Raw genomic sequence first — 22,619 nt, forward strand, 5'->3', positions numbered from 1 at the left:
ATCTTAATACTAACGCAATCCATCATAAACATTCAAAAAGATTCAAAATGTGATCCTAACAAATATCCTGGAAAGTTTGGGATATTATGTTTTGGAAAATGAATTGAATGCTTAAGTAGCTCAACTTCAGAATTAACTACTCCGCATTTGCTATTTTTAAGTGATTTCAAATCAAGCTGCAGCATTTATGGTGTAAAAATGTCACTTCTAACCTTGGTAAATCTGGAAAGACTTGATCACACTCTTTACATTCCTGGATTTCATGCATCTCCCGGAGATCGTTCTCACTTTCGAGTTTTTGCTGAAAATCCTCTTCTACCATGGAAAATGCTGAGTGTGGCGTGCTGCATGGAAATTTCTGGTGATCCACTAGTTCAGCTTTAGATTCAAACAGCTGATCACAATCCTCACAGCGATACTGGCGTTCTTCTGTTAGGAAAGTCAATAGATTAAGAACTGAGCACCGGTTTATTTTCATGGTGCCTGATCATAAATTGACAGTTTTCACAAAATCTTGAGATCATGGCCTATTTTGTGCAAAAAAAATACGTAAGTCAGTAAGTAATTGGTGAGAAAAATTAATGCAGAATCTTAGAGGGAATGGTGGGCTAAACAACACTGTAATTATTAATACTCAAACAGCATTTATTAATTCAAGGCTAGAATTAGTTAAAATCAGCCAAAGGTTGAGGTGCTCAAAAAATTTATTGGGTACCAGGCATGGCTAGAGTTAGTATTTGCTCAATTTGAGAGTATCAATTCATCTATGGTAAATCAATGACTATTCTACCAATAGTCACGGCAACCTTGCTTCTAATACAAAGTTACTAACCATGAATATCAGGAGCCATTGCTTCATGTGAATATTCTTCACTCTTCATGAACAGTAAGAGCTCCTCCCCTGGCACAATGTCTGCTACCACTCTGTAGAATATCTGAAAAAAAACAAATTAAACAAGAATAAAAATAGTGGATAAAAAGAGGGGACAATGAGCATACCCAACAATTTTTCATTGGTATTACCTTTTCTCCCTTGGATATGGAAAACATAAAGCAATTTTTTCTTTGTCTGCTAAGCAACAAAAAAGCAAAACATTGCCGGCAACCAAGCATGGTGAGAAATTAGCAATTGAGTCACAAATGGAGAGCAGAGTATCTCATGCCAATTCACGAGTATTTCTCAAAATTCACAACCTACTTGCAAATCATTCATAAGTAAGATCTTTGGCAGATCCACAAATGGGATGCTGATGCCCATAATGCAAGATATACAGATTTACATTTTACGTTCACAGAATTCACGGGCATGAGAAAGTATTCTTTCCATCACGGCAGCTTCAGCCAAATATATGGATAGTAGGAAGCATAGTCTCTGAGAAGAATGGTCTGGGTGTCCAGGCAGATGAGGCAGCCTTACAAAAGCTGACATTATATGCAGCAGTCGTTATAAGAAAAAATAGAGAAAGCAACATAACCTATTGGCACAGGCAAGATCATCGGCCTTTTTTGTCATTATGTCTTTGAGGATTTTGATATTATCCTCTTTAAGGACACCGGTTTCCATCACACTCCAACATCTCCCTTTCCACCATCAGATGAAAAAAGTCAGTTCCCAGCTCCATCTCTCTCTATATAGACGAAAGATGTGAGGTCCAAGGCCCTCATTAAATCTACTCTGGCAAGAAGCTGAAAACACTGTCTCCCGTGTTTTCCACAGCTAATAAAAACAAGGTTTGAGTGGGCGCCTCAGACCAGAATTTACAATGGTATGAGTGATCAAGGTCAGAACAGTTGGGTTTGGTCATATGACTGATGCAAGCCATGAATATGGTCAGCACTCGTCTTTCCAACAGTAAATTCTACTCCAGGGCAGCCTCCAAATGCTGGTTTTTCAACTGCTGAAGGCCAATGTGTGTGTTTGGGAGGATCTTCGAGAAGAGACGTTTCCCTCGCCAGTTGTTTAGTGCTACCCACCCAGTCCCGGAACACAAAATGGCATGTCATTCAAAGGAAAGGGGTGATTCAGAAACTCTTTTAGGGTCTAGTTACAATGTGAAAGTGATTTTTTTGATAAACCACTTGACAAATCCAACGGAGGAAATTGACTAACATAAAACATAACCCCTTTTATGGTTTCCTAGAACCACTCCAGTTATACCTGCGATTGAATCTATGAATCGAACAATTTTTCTTTTTTTCCCCCTAAAGACAAATCTCAATTTACAAAATATGTGAATTTAAAATATACGTATATGCCAGTTTATTCCAGTAGATGGCCCTAAAACCATGTTGTTTATTTTCTTATACGACGCCTTCAATGACAAATATGTGTTTAATATCTTAAAATAGTTTAATGAAGAACATTTTCTCAATGATTTGTTTGGCAAAACTGCATTCCACTCACCTGAAGCCTGCTAGCAGTAAAATTACCCTGAAAAAATCCATGATATAAATAAAGCTAAACTCCCACTTTTACAAGCTATTCCAAGATCCTCTCTAAATCGTGTTCTTGTAGACTCAGAAGCACTAAAGGAAAAATTATCAGTCTTAATATTCACAAATCCTTCTGTTTGCTATTTGCTTGACCATGTGACGGTGTGTTTTTTCACCATTAAACCCCATTTCTGTCAGAATGATTACTCCCTTTTCTTCTTTGGGTTAGGTTCTCACAGGAACAGTTCTGGTCAATCAGCAATCGGATTTTTTTAATGTGGGTGTTTACTTTTTGTTTTTTATCTTTTAGCTAAATGCTTATAAGGACCATGTTTCATTCTGGAATTCTATTTCCCCTTAGAACACAATAGACTTCTCTCAACAATTTCAATCACCTCTTTACTTGGCATCTCTCAAAGGTTTAACTTATTAGCTTCCTTTCCAACAGCATGTTGACATTTGAATTGTGACATATTAGAACTTTGCAGTGGCTTCTCGGAAACAGGGAGGTTAAAGAGACAATGCCCTACAAGACAGTAAAATCTTGCAATCGTCTTTGCCGGGGAATGCTACCTTACCATGTATGCTAAAGGATTCTAAGGAAGCATTATGATAACATAAGTTATTTGTGCTGCTATATTATTGATAACTGCCCAATCTTATTTTTGTCTCAGGCAACTTTTTTTTAAAAAGGCTGTCACAGAATGAATGAAAATGCAGGGTGATAATGCAAACAAGAAAAATATCTTTAGCTGGACTACAGATGAAAAACTTCAAGGTCCCTTTAAGGAAAATGATTTTCCTGTGACATATTTCACAAAGAAAAATAAAGGATGGAGAAAGTAGATGATGATATCGTGTTGACGTTGGCCTTATTTACTAGAGTAAAAGGTGACATTCCAGGCCATGAAGGCAAAACTGAGTGGATTTTACTTCAGGGTGTTTTCAGTTTTAAGTGAATTTTGATGGTAGTCGTGAAAGCGAGGTTTGCAAAGGACTGGCAAGGCAGATTCTGGGCATGATTCCCCACACGGCAGTATGAATGTACCTCTAAGTTCATCTACTAAACCCTTGGGAATCTACTAATCCTTTTCTGAGAGGCCAGTGTAATTTGTGATCTTAGTGATGTCCCCTAAGATCTTGGGGGGAACCCAAGAGACTTAAGGGAATTTGGTTTTTTCTTCCTACCCCTCATAACCGCATGAACTCATATTTTAAAAAAGTAGATTTGGGGTATAGGCTGCTTTATAGAAATTTAAAAAAGAGAGAGAAGTTTGAGAGGATAAATAACAACTTAAAATCTTTAGGAAGAGAGTGGAATTATATATAATACCTCAAAAACCCTAAGAAGGTGATGGACATATTTATAAATCAAGTCTAAATATAATACTTCCTTGCGTTGAGAACCCACTTATTTTTTTTTAGCATAGAATCCATGAATTGATGGAACAGCTTGATATTTTGAGGAAAATTTTCCTTAGTTGTATAGACTTATCATATGTGAATACACCACATGAACCAGTATGGTCTGGTGGATAGAGCATGGGATTGGGAGTCAGAAGGACCTGGGTTCTAGTCCCAGCTCTGCCGCTTGACTGCTGTGTTACCATGGGCAGGTCACTTAACTTCTCTGGGCCTCAGTTAAAATGGGGATTAAGTCTGAGAGCCCCATGGGAGACAGGAACTGTCCCCAACCTGACGATCTTGTATCTACCTCAGTGCTTAGTACAGTGCCTGGCACGTAGTAAGCACTTAATAGGCACCATAAAAAATGGGTTAGGACAATAAAGAGCCTGTGATACCCTCAAATTATAGGTACAATACCACGCTTTCCTGAGTCGTCCACTGCCTTTATTGGCCAATAGAGTAAGATCTCCGTGGGATCTGGGGTAATTCAGTCTCAGAAGATTAAAAAGCTTATACCAAAAATGGTGCCAAATATTTGTCTGACAGAAAAAAAATGTGGATGGAGGGATAAAATGACTTGCAAATATAAGGACTCTCCTTAAGAGTATTTACTAGCTACTGGAATTGGTTTCCTCTCTATTCCTTGCCAAAAGTGGGCATCTCTGGCCCCGAGACCAAAGAAACAAATGATTTGAGAGATTCTGCCCAATTTAAGCCCTGCAGATAAATCCAATTTAATCCCTGGGAGGAGCCTCTTAGGGAGGACACTGTGTATATGATTTAGAAATTACAGAACAGATTCCCACTACTGGGAATAGGGAGACACAGGCCTTGATTCAATGGTCTCTGTAAGTCCTTTCCAACTCTGTGGTGCTATAAGAGGAAAAGAAAGTGTCAGTCTCCAAAGATGTAAAAAGAGCTTTTATTTTAAAATGATCTTAAAATCTGAAAAATAAAAGTAAAAATCCAGAAGCTTGAAGTCTTAACTATCTTAATATTAACAGTAGTGGGTTAGACCCTCTATAAAAGTGAAATTTTTTGTAATGCTAAGGTATAAAGAATTTCTTCTTTCATCTTTTTCATATAAGAAAAAATATTTTAGCAGACTACTGTTCCATTCTTGAGGCTATTATATGTCTGTTCTTTGTTTTTTACTTTTCAGTGAGTGTAATTCCTCTCTCTTTCTTTCCTTCTCTCTCTCTCTTTCTCCCCCCAAAAAGTGCATACACCAGTGTCCTTCAATTTATCTGAAAGTCCTCTGGCAGTCTCAAGAAGAGGAGCTGAACAAGTAGAAATTATTAATCTTGCAACTACACGCCACTGTACCTACACCCTATTCTCATTCTGTTGTAAAAAAAAAAAAAAAACCCCAACTAGTTCTGTTTTCACTATTGCTTTTATCTGAGTCCCATGGACTTTTCTGAAATAAATACTAATTCAAGAGCTCACTTCAGTCATTAGAAATTCATAATCACTAAGCAATGGAAAAGCATATATCTATTTATATTGAGTTACTAGTGACCTTATACATTAGGAAAACGTTTGAACTCTGAAATCATATCCATGACTGTCAAAAGACAAATTAACTTTCCATTTCTCTGCAAAAAGCAAAATCCGTTGGCTTACTACTCTGAAATCTAAGTGGAACATGTAAGATTTTTGTTAAAATGATATATTAAACCGGTCTATAATAAAATTTTTGTTCATCTAGATTCATCCCACTTTTCCTCATCTCCCACACCCTTCTGGGTCACCCTGAGTTGTACCTTTGGCTCTTCCCTCCTCCCAGCCCCAATCACTTATGTACATAACTGTAATTTTATTTATTTGTATTGATGTCTGTCTCCCCCCACTCTAGACTGTGAGCTGATTCTGGGCAGGGAATGTCACTGTTTATTGTTGTATTGTACTTTCTGAAGCACTTAGTACAGTGCTCTGCACACAGTAAGCGCTCAATAAATACGACTGAATAAATGAAATGATTATATTTAATATTTTTTCTGGCTATCTTATTTGTTCATAGTTTTTAGAACAAGTTTAGATTGTAAACTTCTTGTGGGCAGGGACTATGCCATTTCCTTCTGGTGTACTTTCTAAAACTCTTAGTACAAGTAGTAATTATCACATTTACTAAGCACTTATGGTGGGAAAGAATAAACAGGTGGCAAATAGATAAGCTCCCTGCCTCTCAGGGGACACACAATTTAAGTGTTTAGTACAGTGCTCTGCACACAGTAAGCACTAAATAAATATGAATGAATGAAGAAAAGATGTAATGCAACTAGTGGGCAGGCAATATCACCACTACTATACTACTACTGATGAAATTAAATTTATAGTGCATATTACAATTTTTTTTCTGCAAATCTATTTTTAAAATCTTAGGGTCTTTCCCTAAAAATGGGTACCAAAACCAGTATTTACACTGATGGTGGAAAAACAATGGTCCTTATTCCCTAACATGCAAACATGCTGTTTTGTTTTACAAAATTAAAGATAAATATATGAACCATCAGAAGCCCTTTGACAGGAAAGTTAATTGACTCTAAATTATTTTTAGACTAATTCTGCTACACACTGTCATATCTGTGGTTTAGCCCAAACCTGTATTATATTCAAAATTTTGCTTCTTGCATTTGGAAATTTCAATTTGGGGGTTTCTACTGTACTACAAAATTTAAAAAACTTCCGGGATCTGTTAGAACTGTCTCGATGTCTATTTTACTTTGCCAGGATCAATTTAAAGCAAGATATTTATACTTCTGTACGAGAAAAAAATTTGGTTCAGAAAATAATAAAAAAAAAGAAAGCACATCATTTACTTTTAAACAGATGAACAAGGACTCATTGTTATGAATCCCAGTTTACTTTTCCTGGTCAGGCACTAGAAGTTTTATTTATGCTTAATAGACTACATTTGGCATGTCTAAAGATGACAGAAGCGTGAATTATGAATGACCTTCAACCTATTCAGGAAGTTGTAATAATTGAAATAATAGAGAAATGCACTGCCTGTGAAATCTGTATTGAGAGACAACTTTTTCAAACTGCTGCTGCCTATTCACTTTGAAGTTAGATGTTGATTTCTGCCTGTTCTATTGAAAGCCAAAACATTTTGTCTGATTTTTTTATTTACTATAACATCATTCAATTTGCCATTCAGCTGCCTGGGAAAGGTTTAATAGAATGATACCAGTTCAAAAAAAAAAAAAAAGGTGACATTTGGTTTTCATATCTGAACAAAGTCAACAGTTGATATGAACACATCTGTCAGCCTGAATACTGCAGAGAAATAATATTCAGTTGGGTCTGCCTTCAGCTGTAATGTTTGCATATGCAACAGCCCTAGAAAACAATTGCCAGGATCTCCCATGGTACCTGTAGCAGTGTGGGAAGCCCAAGTTTAGGATTGGGCAAACACGTTAAACGTTTTAGCCCCTGGGAGGAAGAGCCTGTAATGCATTCTATATCCCACTAAAAAACAAAATGATCGAAGCACCTCCAGTTGTAAATAGTTGGAGGTAAAATAGGTATGCTGATGAGACACCAAAGATAAAGAAATGTGGAGGCCAGTTTGGAAAATTAGCAAAAACATCAGAAAAAAATAAGAAGCCCAAGCCAATAATCTGCTTGATTATTAAAATCTTGGTCCTGTCTATGTGTAAACCGAGAGGAAATACTAATGATACAGACAGTGAAATAGTTGACACAGGGAAGATACAGTAACTATTGCATTAAACAATGTTGCTTTTTTTCTCTCTCCAGTAGCACTGTCATGCTTCTGAAAAAGTTGAAAGGACAACCCTACATTCTGTAGACATAGTAGGGCGATTTATTAGATTAACCATGTGGTTTATAATGCCTAAGTAACATGGAATTGCACATTCAACTTCCTCTTCATCCCTTTCCTAACTGAAGATCATTCAGTTTACCTGGCCTTGGACCTTACACACTGACATTTCACATTACCCCTAAAGATCCTCAGGTGTTTATTATGAGCCTGGTGATTAGTCTTGGGTTCTTCCTGAAGCATCTGTCCACATGCTTATATTGTGTCCGGATGTTACCCAGAAATCTCTGGGGTTCCATGGTACGGAAGGCATGTGATAGCATGCGTGTATGTGTTTTGACTTTAAGTACGGTACTCTGCACACAGTAAGCGCTCAGTAAATACGACCGACTGAATGAATTTCTCAAGTTGAAAAGTATGATACAAACTGTGAAGCACAAATTTCACCACGAGAGTGGATGTCTCAGCCTCTCTTTCCAATAGTTCAATTCACAATGGATAGCTTTCCATTTTAATGTTCTTGCTGTGGGCTCGTGTATCAAGATGTAGCCCTATAAATTGACCTTTAGATGAGAAGAATTACTTGGGCAGGGGATAGTGGAAAAGCATCTTTTCTGCTTGTGCTTTACAAGTAGCTGTCCAAGAGTGAAGGAGACATAGGATTGTTTTGATGTAAAGGAAGGTATTCTTGAGTGGGTGACCCACTCCAAAGACCAGCTCTGTGGCAACCACAAAGAGATCACTGGCATTCATCTTGGAAAAATAAAGCAAAGGAAGTTTGATGTTCTCTGGAAACCAAAGCAAATTAAATAAAGGAATATTTGTTACATTAAAAGCCATCACGCAAACCGTGATGGAGTTTGATCCAGAGGATGAGCAACTAATATACCAACAGTATAAGTAAATATTTGACTAACTGAAGGCCCATCAGTGATGTTTTTGGTCTAGAGACCACTAACCCACAGGCTTGTTCAGATAAATTATCAAAATATATAAAGAAATAGAACATTTTCAAAATAAGCAAAAGGAAATAACTTGGTAATTGAGCCCGATCGGTCTACTGAAATGAACTATTCTAATGTCACATGAATCCAACAGATGCAGTTCAGTCGACATGGAATCAGGAGAGAGGGAAAGTGAGTTGGCCAATCTAGCCAAGGCAGTCCCGGAAATAGTTTAAACTTCATAAGGTAAATCACAAACTAGAACAATGCATGTCCCAAAATGAATACACGACAAGAATCCCGCTACCATTCATAAACCACAACGGAGTTGGCAGCCTCCATTGAGTGAATTACAGCCTTGTATTCTTTTTTGACCGGAGCGGGTATTTATTATGCTATATATTATTTCTTGAAAATATACATTGGGTATTAGATAATCGCTCATCAACACATTTCTTTTTTTTTTCTTTGTGAACAGCAGACTTATTTTATGTGCTGACTAAACACCAGCTGTCAGGGTTCTGTTAAAAAATAAAAAGACTTATCACCTTGTGTAAATGGCAAGATTAGGAATGTCTTAGGTTTCTGAAAACTTCATTCCAATCTGAGGCCATGTCAGGACAGGCTAGTTCATTGAGTTAAATCATTTTAGTTTATAGGGGTAGAATGCATACATTTTAAAATGTTGTGCTGGTGGACCACACCCAGCAATCAAGTTTAATTGCCAGTAGGGAAAAGGCAAGACTATGTAAATCTAAAAAACAGTTTAAATGAATTCAGTTTCAAGAACCTTACTAAAGATCCTTTGCGTCTCTGCTTCGCAAAATGAATCTGAGGAAAAGGTTGATATATGAATGAAAAACAAGCTTTAACAGTCTCTGCTGGCATATTCCTGAAAAGAATGATCATTGTTTGAATTGCATAAAAGGCCTGATCACACTCATTGTTTTACTCTTTCAACTAGCTGAAGTGTATTTGGGTGGAGGGGGGGCGTGGAGGAGGAGGGGAGAAAGGAGAAGAGGAGAAGGGAGAAAAGGAAGGAGGAGAGCAGGGTAATACAACTATCAACCTGACTTATTTCCACTAATTGACTTGTAAAATTGCAAATTGTCATCAACTAAAATGGAAAGGATTCATCTCTAGTTGGGGTTTGATTTGAAAGGGGTTTTCATTGCTTACCTACCTCGTCTTAGCCCCCAATCCTTCACCACCCACTCCAGCGGAATATAATTTAGCCTAATATATTTACCCGAATAAAGTTTTCCAACATCTAATTGCAAATACAAAGATCATTTGGTATTCTTATTACGAAAACAAAATGAATCCTTGACTATTGCGTTTTTCTGAAAACAATTCTATAGCATTAAAGATAGGTCTAGCTGTCAGAGGACTATTAGAAGTTAATGATAATAATCGGTATTTCGAATGTAAATAGTAGTGACTTTTTTATCTGTAGTATTTTAGAGTTTGAGTGTGACTGTGGTCTCAATTTACTAGTGCATTTGGCATGAGTTTCTTTTAAAAGACAAATTACTGTAGTTATTACTATATTTTCAGGGGAGAATAAGGATATCAGTCAAAATCTGCACTTACTTAGAAATTATGGTTTAGTTGGGATGCCAATATTTTAAGATTTCTAACTCTAAAAACATGAGTATAATCATTTTTAAAAATCAAATAAAACATACTTCTAAAAATAATAAATTCAAGCCTTTCAAGTTAGGATAGTAAAGAGAAAAGCTATCATCAAATCCACACTTGTCAGCTAAAAAACATATTTAAAGCAAATAGTAGTTGCAGGACCCGTGGCAAACCAAATGGAGAACCTGAGTTTAGGAAATTAGGAAAAGGAACTATTTGGGGAATTTTACTATTCTCATGTAACTGCTCATTTTTGGAACTCATGAGGCATGACAGAAGATTAGCAGAACAGAGAAATCTTAAAGCAACTTCATTTTAAAACAAAACAAAAATACTATTACCATAAAGCACTTCTCTGCTCCACCCCCATCAAATCAAATAGGAGTTGTAACCAGAATAGTTATTTTGACTTTATCCCAACTATTATCAAGCTGTTCTTCTTAGAAAGCTCATTTATACTGTTAGAAGAACTCCATACCTTTTATAAAACTGATTCAAGGTGGTGAAACAACCTCAAACACAAGAATGGGTGAGCCCTTTCCCCCCTCGCCCAGGCCCCTCTCAACTAAATATAGCTCCAATTTGGGGTACATTTTTTTTTTCGTTGATTGTCCTGCTTCACAGAGTGTTCAGATTATCGTTTTAGACAGTGATAGGAAGTCTTGCCTCTAGTACTGTAGGGCTGATACCTACCTTTCAACCAGTTCAAATTTTATACTCTAAGCTTGGGCTCAACTTAAGAATCTGAGTGACAGTATCCTTTACTGTTTCATTTACAATGCATATATATTTGCTTGTGAATTTTACAGGTGAATTTAAGTAATTAGCACTCAACTATTTACTCCTGATCAAGGGTCTATGTCCCTGCCTCAGTAGTAAATAATTGTTCACACGAAAGGAGTGTTCATCATGTGAGATGAGCAGTGCCCCTTCACCATTTGGTGGGTTCTATCCCTCATGGAAGCAGAATGAAACAACAGACCTGAGAAACTCTTTAGTCAGGTCCTCACTCTTGAAGTTGGTCCAAGCAACGTTAACACATCAAAGTTATATCAGGCCTCCTATCTTCACTGAGTTAAAGAGGCTGATATACATAGAGACCTAAACATATGGATGCATCTCGTTATAGCCCAAAGTCTACATAGCCTTTCATGCTAGGTATAGTGATGTGTTCATTATTGTATATATATGGGCAGCTACACACCCCTACCTACAAACATGCATATAATAACAATAAATTCTGGCCCAGGCTCAAATAATTTTTTTTTCTTATTTATGGATTCCCTTACTTGACCGTGGCAATATCAAGTTATGTCATTCAATACACATTTTGCTACCTGAGAAAGATTTACCAGAGAATGAATACTTTCAGGAATATTCAGTTTAGGATTCAAGGGTACAAAATCGGATTTATGCTTTCTTGATAAATCATTTTACACCGTACACCACTTCAGAAAGTAAACACGTTAGTGTTTATCAAGGTTTGAACCAACACTGCTTGGGAATTTCCTTTTGCTGACAACTTGCTTTACAAAATGTATGCTTTAAGATGACCATATTGAATTCAGAAACTAGTGCGATAACAAGCTATGGAGTCCATAATTTTGACCATCTCAAAAGTAGGCCAAAATAAATAAAAAACCTCCAATGAATTAAAAAAAAAGAAAAATCCACCGACAGCGTTTCTGACATCAAACTCACGGAAACATAAATATTAGAAAGACTAAATTGTACTCCTATCAACCATATTCCCCCAAAGAATTTATTATCACAATGATGAGGGCATTTGCTTTTTAGTTTTTAAATTAATATATCTTGTGAATCTAGAAAATAATTAGAACTATACATTATGCCATAATAATCAGGTTTCTGTCATTATTAAATTTAACCTCTGTCACACGTATGGTGTTTGGGATTGTTTTCTATCACTTCTTTCCTTGTTGAAAGCACAAGTGAATATTCTAAACTATTATAAATGATTTCTTACCTGAAAAATAACCCATAGAATCTCTGATACTATACTCTCCTTAATCAATAAAGCTGTTTAAAATTTTTGGCCAAAAAGAAGGAGGGGGAACAAGGAGAGAGTGAACAGTCAACTCTTATCTTGTTTGGTTTTTTTGCATTTGCTATTTAAAGTTGAATGATTCCTGCTTTTTATTATGGCTGATAGTTGAAATTGTTATTGTTTCATATACAATTCTGGCATTAAAATCAGCCCGGAGCTGGAAAAATACAAAAAAAAAAAATACTTTTTTTGATATTCTAAATCTAGGTTGGGCATTACTTTTAGAAACAATTTCTAAACGAAGCTTTGTTTCTAATTTGTCCCTCTTACAAGAATAGTCCAGGCAATCATTCTGATATTTAAAAATTCACTGGATTTGGGTTATTTATTTATTCAATGAATGTGATAAATAAGATGTTTAAATGCAAACTTTCTAGTAAGTTCTTCCAAATGTTATCATCATGCACTGATGACAGATTTCACCTTGTTAAAAAGATTCAAGAAAACCAAGCCATGGGCATGTACTATTCCAGTTCAACTAGTTAATGCTCTAATAATCTAACTGTTCATTAAACACCAAGACAAATCAAAGCATACGAATAACCTCCTCTGAAAGGATGCACAGATCATATTGAGGTATGCTTGCTTATCTGGGACATCCATATATAGATAGAGATCTACATTACAGTATTCGCCAACTGTACACAGTGTTTCTTTGAGAATCTTTCCTCTGATTTTCCCATCATCTCATTCTTGAATTCTCGATTAACTAGCTGCCTATTAGCTTTCTTTCTTTTGCTGACAGAACTGATAAAAAGCAACCTGCCATCCCACATTTATGTAAAAATAATCGTAAGCTAATTTCACCTCTGTTAGTCACGATAAAAAGCAGAGCACTGAAAAAGGATGTAAGTTACAAGGACTGTAATTCTGCATCTCATGCACATCTGTGCTTTACCTTTTAACATAAGAGCCTATAGGCCACCAGGGTCTACTGTGGCACACAGTTATTTTTATTCTTCAGGCTTCACTGAATGATACCTTAAAACTCTAAAAGAAAGTCAGGAAAGTATTTACAACATACCTGGTCATTTATCTGGCACGCCACAAGATTGTGTCGATCATAGCACCCAGCAAACTTGATGTACTTGAGCCAGCTGCCTACATCTGGTTGACTGGCATCTAAGCAGAATTTCACATTGCAAAACTCATCCAAGACCTGGAAGGAAGAACATGAGAACCATAAATCATTCTGTTGCTCTTACAATAAACTAATTAAAAGATACATCATGTATCATCATATGAGGAAATAGTTAATTGTTTAAAGACCTTTCAGTCAAATGGATGTGCCTCTTGTGAGCCCTTTATCTAAAAAAAAAAAGCCAGATCACATGCAAATTAAAAAAGGGGAGAATGCACTGAAAGGAACAATGTGTTTCTACAAAGAATAAAAACAATTAATAATCATTCTCAGCATCCACATGCCAATTTTCAAACATCTTATTTTCTAGTGTGACTAAGATGACACAAGGGAAATTTATATGTAGTTTTTGTTACAAAAATATCAAACAGAACACATTATATTAACGCCTTACAATATCAATTTGGAAATTTCTCTATTCCCGAGCATCATGCCTCCATTAGATTTACAAACTTGTGAATATTTTAAAGTGATTCGGTGAGGTTTGGGTTAAATGTAATTCTTTTCATTCTAGTAGTGTGTGCTTCCCCATTCACCTAACAGTTAAATCGTACCCTTAACTGTAGCAACAGCTCAGGATTTGGCTTAATAAGAGATCTTTCTATGCCAATTAAAAGCAATGTGAAAGAATGTAAACACTCATGTAAAACATGACAACCTAGTCTTTTATTTACACATTCCAACAAATGGTTTCGATTATGCACACATAAACAGATATGATGAGATTCCTTGTAGACAAGAGAAAAAGAAGTTCATATTTAGAATGTTCTGACAAATTACTAATCGTCATACAGCACATCACTGACTACCATCTGCATCTGCAGATTTCAAGCCTGGCCTATTCTGACCAATTTCCCAATACATCCTACTCTGAAACGATTAATACTGGACGTGTAAAGTTTCGGTTTTGTGTATTTAATACTTAAACTCTTACACTGCCTCTCCGACGCCACATCAGTTCATGGTTTAAAGCTAAAGAATTGAGGAGCTCAGCCAAGAAAAGAGATAAGACTGCTAGGATCGAATCTACTTTAGTTATGAAAACCTATGGGAAGTTTCCCATCAAGGACCAAGTCTAACTCTACCCATAACAGTTCACATCCATTAATTACCTGAACCCAGTGGGAATTCTGCTTTATCTCTGCTCATATAAAGTTAAAAACTAAAGCACGAAGTATATTTATGAAGCCCTAAAGCAGTTTAACATAGAATTCAGGTAATCATCCAGAAGCAGATTCAGGTCATTAACTCACCACAAACTTCAAGGGAACAACTCCAAGGCTTAGAGGGCACAAGGCAAGGGACACTATGAATAAGCCTTTTTTTACCACGAGGTAATTAGAGAGCAATGAGAAGTCCACCAAAAAAAAAAAAATGTTGAAACAGAAGACTTTGACAATAACTGTGCCATAGAAAAAGAGAGAGAGGTAGAGGTAGGGAGACAAGTCCAAGCACTCTATTTTCCGGGAAACTTTTCACCCTAAAAAAGCCGACTGCAGTGAAAATTATTATTTTTTTCTTTTTCCACCCCCTTCAGCACGAGTTGCTGCTGTGACTTTTACAATCCTACTGGCTGGACAAGTGTAAAGGCAAACTGTGCCTCAACCTTTAAAACTTGGAAGGTGTTCCCTAAAGCCCAAGTGCTGTGAAAATGACCCTGCAAAGTCCTGAAACGTATCTCGACGCCTTTTAATAGAGAAACGCTAAGATCTGAACTTCTCCAGGGAAGCTCTACACCTACCATTGTCACCCGATTGGAGGGGTGGTTGTTTGGGGAGGTTTACTTAATGCCCTTCCTCTCTGGCCACTGCCACTCGGGCACCTTTGCCAGAGGTACTAGGAGAAGGTTTGAGAAAATCGGCCGGCGCAGGAGAAAGCGGGTTAGTTCTTTCAAAGGCAAGAAGCATCATCCACTTGGCCCTCAAAGTGATCCCGACTGAGGAGGGAAAATGATCGAGATTCCGGAGGCTATCTCCCGGAGAATTTTCTCCCGCCAAACCCTAACTACCACTGCGACTCTCAGCAGCGAATTACTAAAATTAAAGAAGGTCCATTTAGATCCTAAGGAGTCTGGCCCTACATCTCCTCCTCAAACGTGATGTTTCGGAGGCCCTGACCGAAAAATCAGATGTCTTCATCCCGCAAGATCCATCCCGTCTAAGCACCCCCTCCTTTTCCAGAAACCGTTTCCCCTCCATCTCCAACTTCTGCTCCTCCTGGCCGTGCCCTCCGAAGGTCTTTAGGAGCCTCGCAAATTTTCCATAAAAAGAAGTGGCAGCCTAATCTTCTCCTATTTCATCTACCACCGGTCCTCTTTTGGCTGTCACCCTCCAAGGATGACTCAAAAAAAATTAAAAAAAAAACAAACCCCCAAAATAACAAAACGCTGCTTAGAGAAAGTCTTTAAAAGTACCCCTTGAAAAACAAACAGGCAAAGAGAGGAAAAGGAAAAAAAAAAGAAAGAAAGAAAGAAAATTCCCCAACGGGGGGGAGGGGGATCCGAGGGTTGACTTTGGCCAGGCTGAGACTGGGTGAAGGTGGAACCGTGCCGGAGGGTCCGGAGCAGCTCGGAGGGTGCCAGGAATTTCGATTTTTCTTTCTTTCTATTTTTTTTTTTTTTTGGCAGCCTCCCGGTTCCCCCAGCCGGACAGACAGACGGACAGACGGACAAGACAGACAGACAGAACTGACCGTCCCGCTCCAGGAGCAACAAGGAAACCACCAAAGTCTGAGCAACGGGAGATAAAGCCAACGGGGAGGCGAGGAAGTGACTTAAAACTGGGGGGGAAAAAAAGGGGGATAGGAGGGGAAGGGAGTGGAGGGGGAGAAATGGGACGAGAGGACAGAAAAGGGGGGAGGGAGGTGGGTCCCAAGTTAAGAAGGGGGCGCCCAGAAGCAAGTCGGTTGGGGGGTTGGGGTTTGCTTTCAGAGACGCTTCTCTTACCTTAATATCGCTAAGGATTCAACTCCCGGCCATAAAGAATGATAATAATAAAAAGAAAAAAAAATAGCCAATCACAGGATAATGGTTTTCTAAAACCCTGGGCTCCCGGGCAAGAAAAATCCTTCCAACGATCGAGGAACAAACGTTTCGAGATTAAAATATTCGCCTCCTGGGTTCCGAATGGGTCGGGGGTAACTTGGTCCGCCTGGGGGATGCTCTTTCTCTCTCTCTCTCTCTCTCTCGGTCGACCACGCGTTCGGATTTATTGTCCGCCAACGGTGGATTTTTAGGACCCGAAATGAAGTCTCCTCTCGTCCAAGGAGGTGGGGGGGGGGGGGGGCGAAATCAGGGTTTGGTGTGTGTTTGGACCTTTCCCCCCCCTTCCTAAGTGTGGCTCCGATCTAGTCCTTCTGGTTCACATCACCTCCCTCTTTTCTCACTTTCTCTTGCTCTTATCAGCTCGATGTGTAATGAAAGTTATCTGAAAACCACTAAAACTTCTTCCCTTTCTCGGTTAGGAAAAAAAAAAGGAAAAAAAAAACCACCCAGAGGCGGAAAGGGGTGGGGGTGGGGGGGGCAGATGAGGGGTGGGAAAAAGAGGGAATGAGAGAGGGAGGGAGAAAAGAGAGAGGGGAAAAGAGGAGAGAAAAGAGAGAGGGAAAAGAGGGAGAGAAAAGAGAGAGAAAGAAAAGGAAGGAGTCTTTCGGATCCTGACCAGCTTCTTTTCCCAATCCGAGGCCCTCCCGGGATCTGTCCCCTTTTTTCTTTTTTCTTTTTTTTTTTTTTTGCAAACTCCTCTTTCCGCTGGCGAGGGTTTCTATTTCATGAAACTGTGTCTTTAAAGAGGATCGGCTCGGCCATCCATAAAGAAACGAGGGAGCCGGAGCAAGGGAGCCATCTCCCCCTGCACAAAAGTGATCGGAAGGCAGAAGGGAGGCTGCTCTCCCCCTTTCAATTTTTAAAGTGACAGCAGCCTCCTCTGGTGGGAGAGGTCACTCAAAGGTCATCGAGGCAAAGTCTATAGGGGACCGACGGATGAGGATGCGCCCTTCCCTTTAAAAACAGGTCGATTGGGCCATGTAAACAACCAATGGGGGAGATCTGGGGAGGGAGGGTTTCTTTCCGCAGGAAAATCGCGTCTGTTTCAATGCCCCCAAAAAGTACAAGTGGAAACCTGTGTGTCTGTGTGTGTCTGTGTGTGTCTGTGTGTGTCTGTGTGTCTGTCTGTAGGGAAGGGGGAGGGGAGGAAGAAGGGGAGGGGGAAAAAAGGGAGGGAGAGAAGAGGAGGGAGAGGGGGCAGAGAAAACAAACAGAGAGGGTAAAGAAGAAAAGAGAGGGGAGAAAAAGAAAAAAGAAGAGAGAAATGGGAACGGATTTTGTGTGTGTTGGTGGGGAGTGGGAGATAGGTTTAAGGGTTGGGGGTGGGGGGTGGAGTGTGCTTGTGTGGGAAATAGGTATGGGGGAATGAAGGCGGGGGTGTAAAGCGGAGGATAAGGATTGGGAAATTAGGGTGAGGTGGAAAAGGAGGGCTATAATGTAGAAGATTTTTTTTTGGGGGGGGGTAAGAAATTTGAAAAAAACCACCAGTTTTAGAAGGCGTATTCATCAGCAGAGAGGAGCTGAAATGTTCGTTTCGACTTGGAGAGTATCCAAATAAGTCGCGCATCCATCGGTGGTCCATGGTTGGCACGGGAATTATTTGGGCATCCGTACACCAGGCGACATGGATCATCGATAACGGTTTAAATTAAGCGTTAAGAGTGTTTTCCAGGGGGGGAAAAAAAAGGAATTCCCAAATTTCACAACGTAGTTAGCACCCAATGAAGACAATCTATCTGAAAGGTGTTCAAGGGGGGGATTTCGAAATGAACTGGTTGATCTGGCTATTTTCTGATATGCGTTATTTGGAAATATACTCAAAAGTACAATGCCAAGTTGGCAATGCCAATTCATTTATTAACAAAAGGAGGACAACGGCTTTGTTTCTTCTTTACAGTAAGTTTGTAAAAGCTGCCTTTTGTGATGAAAATTGCCCCGTGTCTAATCGTTTTCTAATTTATACTCCCCACTTTTTATTTCAACAAATCTCCCGGAAGAAATTAAAGGGGCTTGGGAGAAAAAAAAAGTCTGAATGGAACACTGTCAATAAATTAAAAAGGGTCGCCCAATTTATTAAAATCTAAATCCCCTAAAAACGAGAGCACAGTCCACCGACTAAAATCTAAAGCATTTATTAGAAATTTAAATTTAAAAAATCATATGGAGCGAATAGAAACAATGTCGGTGGTTTGGTCATGACAAGTTACGAGAATATTAAGCGATAAACGATCCTTTTTGGAGGAAGAAAAGGAAGGTAAAGGGGGCGTGTTAAGTTTATCTTTTATTACAGGAACGACACAGGGGCCACCCACTCTTTTCTTCAGTAAGTGCAAAGATAGAGCTCGTTCCATAATGTCGATTTGAAAAATATTAATAATAATAAAGGGGGGGGGGGACGGAAGGGAGAGACAATGACAAGAGATGGTGATTAATTTGTCTCTGCGGAGTGTTATCTGTGACATTGAACTGTTATTTCAGATAATGGCTATTGTTTGAGGGAAAATCGCACAGCAGTGGAAGGTAGAACAGGAAAAATCCTTGGTAAATAACCTAAAACCTGGTCAGAGATTCCCATAGTGTTTGGTGCTTGAGAACCTTAAAGAGCCCCCGGTTTGCTACCCATTGATTTCCTGCCCTTCCTCAACTTGCCCATTGTTGGGGCCTTTTTTTTAATTTAGCCATAAATTGGACCAGCTCGAGCTATGAGCTGTTCTATTTTCTTCCTGTCAGGATGAGGGATTTGTTTTATGATGCATTGTGTATTAAATACATGTAATCTGGGGAGCGGATTGCTTCAGACCGTAAGGCCTGATCGGGGGTTCTGATAGCCGGGTCTTCTCCCCCAACCCTCCAATCCCCCCCACCCCCCCCACACGACACACACCCCGCCCTTTCTCCTTCTTTTACGGAGCGGCTCTGAAAAGAGTGAAACGTTGGCAGAAGCCAGAGGTCTTTGGGGAAAAGCAGGAGGACTTGGTTAAATGAGGATTGGATGGGCAGGGTTCTGGGTTCTTTTCCCCTTCTCCCATTGAGATGGAGAAGGGCTGAGGGCAAAGACGGGGCCGGGTGCGGGGAGGGGTCGCGGCCGGTAGGTGGCGCTGGGACCCGAAATTCCTCCGGAGCCGTTTTGGCTTTGCAGCAGCCGCAGCAGCAGCAGCAGCAGCAGCAGCAGCCCCAGCATCCTCCTCCTCCCTCTCCTCCTCCTCCTCTTTCTCCTCCTCCTCTCCTCCTCCTCCCTCTCCTCCTCCTCCTCTTTCTCCTCCTCCTCCTTCTCCCTCTCCTCCTCCTCCTCCCGCTCCTCCTCCTCTTTCTCCCTCTCCTCCTCCTCCCGCTCCTCCTCCCTCTCCTCCTCTTCCTCCTCCTCCTCGCTCTCCTACTCTTCCTCCTCCCTCTCCTCCTCCCTCTCCTACTCCTCTTCCTCCTCCTCCTCGCTCTCCTACTCTTCCTCCTCCCTCTCCTACTCCTCTTCCTCCTCCTCCCTCTCCTCCTCCTCCTCCTCCTCTTTCTCCTCTTCCTCCTACCTCTACTCCTTCTCCCTCTCCTCCTCCTTCTCCCTCTCCTCCTCCTCCTCCCTCTCCTACTCTTCCTCCTCCTCCCTCTCCTACTCTTCCTCCTCCTCCCTCTCCTCCTCCTTCCTCTCCTCCTCCTCCTCCCTCTTCTTCTCCTCCTCTTCTTCCTCCTCCATCCCCTGCTCCTACTTTTCAGGTCCATCTCCTTCCCTCCCAGCCCCCTCCCCACCCCCAACACACACTTTCCGAGCATTCATTCAATAGTATTTATTGAGCGCTTAGTATGTGCAGAGCACTGTGCTAAGCACTCGGACCGTACAATTCAATAAGAGATAGAGCCAATCCCTGCCCCATGACGGGTGCACAGTCTAGCGTCGAGAGACAGAGCCGCTGGGCCGATCGCCTTTGCAGAAGGCAAGGAGCAGGTCGAGGTCTGGAGGTGGCTATTAATAAGAATAATTATAATGATTAAGGCAATTTGTTAAGCGCTTACTATGTGCAAAGCATTCATTCATTCAATCGTATTTATTGAGCGCTTACGGTGTGCAGAGCACTGTACTAAGCGCTTGGAATGTACAGTTCGGCAACAGAGACAATCCCACTGTTCTAAGCGCTGGAGAGGACACAAGGTGATCAGGTTGTACCATGGGGAGCTCCCAGTCTTAATCCCCATTTTACAGATGAGGGAACTGGGGCACAGAGAAGTTTAGTGACTGGCCCAAAGTCACACAGCTGACTAACGGCTGAGTCGGGATTTGAACCCATGACCTCTGACTCCCAAGTCCATGCTCTTTCCACTGAGCCACACTGCTTCTCTATTAAGAGTTCCTCTGGGGCGAATGCCTTCATTCATTCATTCAATCGTATTTATTGAGTGCTTACTATGTGCAGAGCACTGTACTAAGCGCTTGGAATGTACAATTCAGCAACAGATAAAGACAATCCCCGCCCAACAACACATGACTATCCGGCCCTCAGACGCGGGATCCCTACCGATCGGGGCTTGCCTTTCATGGCCTTCACCTCTCATGACCTCCCTTCGCCAAACTTTTAAATGAGGATGATGTTGGTATTTGTTAAGGGCTTACCATGTGCTGAGCACCGTTCTAAGCGCTGGGTTAGATACAGGGTGATCAGGTTGTCCCAGGTGACGCTCACAGTCTGAATCCCCATTTTACAGCTGAAGTAACTGAGGCACCGAGAAGTGAAGTGACATGCCCAAAGTCACACAGCTGACAGGTGGCAGAGCAGGAATTGGAACCCAAGACCTCTGACTCTTAAGCCCGCGCTCTTTCCACTGAGCCACGCTGCTTCTCTAAAGAATAAGGTGCCCCCATCCCCACACTGCCCGAAATGATGGTGCTGAGAGACGCTTGCAAGGAGAAAAGGTGGGAGTATCACGTGGGCCGAGCTGATGGATCGTCGACCCCAGCGCCTAGCGAAGTGCTTGGCACCTAGTAGACGCTCAGAGGCAGCGTGGCTTAGTGAAGAGAAGCCGGGCTTGGGAGTCAGAGGTCATGGGTTCTAATCCCGACTCCACCACTTATCTGCTGTGTGACCTTGGGCAGGGCACTTCACTTCTCGGGGCCTCAGTTCCCTCATCTGTAAAATGGGGATTCAGACTGTGAGCCCCGCGTGGGGCAACCAGATGACCTTGTAATTCCCCCAGAGCTTAGAACAGAGCTGGACACATAGTAAGCGCCTAACAAATACGAACATTATTATTAAAAATACCACAATTATTTTTATCATTAACGACGGCTCCTAGCGAGAGAGGCTAGACCGAGTCCCCCCCAAGCCCGTCTGTTTAAAGGCCGCCTCGATGGAGCCGATGAGCCACTGTTGATTGAAGAAATCACTCAGATGAGGTAGAGGAGCCAGGAAAAGCCCAGTTCGCTCCCTCTTCCACTCACCAACCAGCCCCCAGTTTGCTCTGCTTCTCACCCCCGCCCCTTGCCAAAATCCTAATAAAGACTCTTGGCTAAGAATAACCTTTTGTCGATGAGACCCAGTCTCTGACCCACTGCAGGGGTGAGAGAGAATGGATTTCTGCAGAGCGCCGGCTGCTGCCGTCCAGTTAGGTCACTTGCCATAAGGAGGTTTCTGCCAAAACCTAAGAAGAGCCAAACTCACCCACCCGGTCCTTTTATTCTTTGGGATTGCGGGTGAAATGTTTACAGTAGTTCCCAGTCACAGATTAATCTAGAAAAGCTGCCGTCTACTAGCTGTAATCGGGAACACGCATGCTGGGCAGACTTGAGTTCTGTGCTTGAAATGGGCTATTAAAAATAATGGTTTTACTATAATATTAAACCAGCTTTAATTCACAAACATGTAGCGGGACAGATGATCTAAGGATAGAATGGGAACAGGCTATAACGACTTGGCCGAGATCTGGAAAGCTTTCGGGGGAAAGGGAAAGTTTCATTTGCAGCCGCATCAAGAGAAGAATCTCGTATGTGTTTGTGTGTGTATATATATGCACATCTATGCATATATATATATATATATATATATATATATATATATATACACACACACATTTTTAACTCTCAAAGGGATATCTCTTCTCTTTGTAAAAACAGATAAATCTATTAATTATTATTATTTATAATCAGAAGGATTGCACAACACAGAGTCCAG

The 22,619-nt window shown here is 40.5% G+C and overlaps 1 protein-coding gene across 9 annotated transcripts in view; it reads right to left on the minus strand.

Moving 5' to 3' along the window:
- The window catches only part of MECOM (MDS1 and EVI1 complex locus), a 681,931-nt gene that overhangs the window by 43,044 nt on the left and 616,268 nt on the right, over positions 1–22,619 (minus strand). For 6 of the 9 annotated variants that reach the window (XM_039913287.1, XM_039913285.1, XM_039913284.1 and 3 more), the window contains exons 3-5: positions 13,308–13,442; positions 833–935; positions 213–429 (exon numbers count right to left, since the gene is read on the minus strand). In XM_039913287.1, the coding sequence (XP_039769221.1) occupies positions 213–429; positions 833–935; positions 13,308–13,442 (455 nt within the window). Of the gene's footprint in view, positions 1–212; positions 430–832; positions 936–13,307; positions 13,443–14,677; positions 14,876–16,115; positions 16,187–16,368; positions 16,903–22,619 lie in introns of those variants that run through there. The other 3 variants (XM_029067490.2, XM_007661983.2, XM_016226441.3) reach the window with 3 other exon arrangements.

Source organism: Ornithorhynchus anatinus, chromosome 1 (assembly GCF_004115215.2).
Source record: "Ornithorhynchus anatinus isolate Pmale09 chromosome 1, mOrnAna1.pri.v4, whole genome shotgun sequence".
NCBI lineage: Eukaryota > Metazoa > Chordata > Mammalia > Monotremata > Ornithorhynchidae > Ornithorhynchus > Ornithorhynchus anatinus.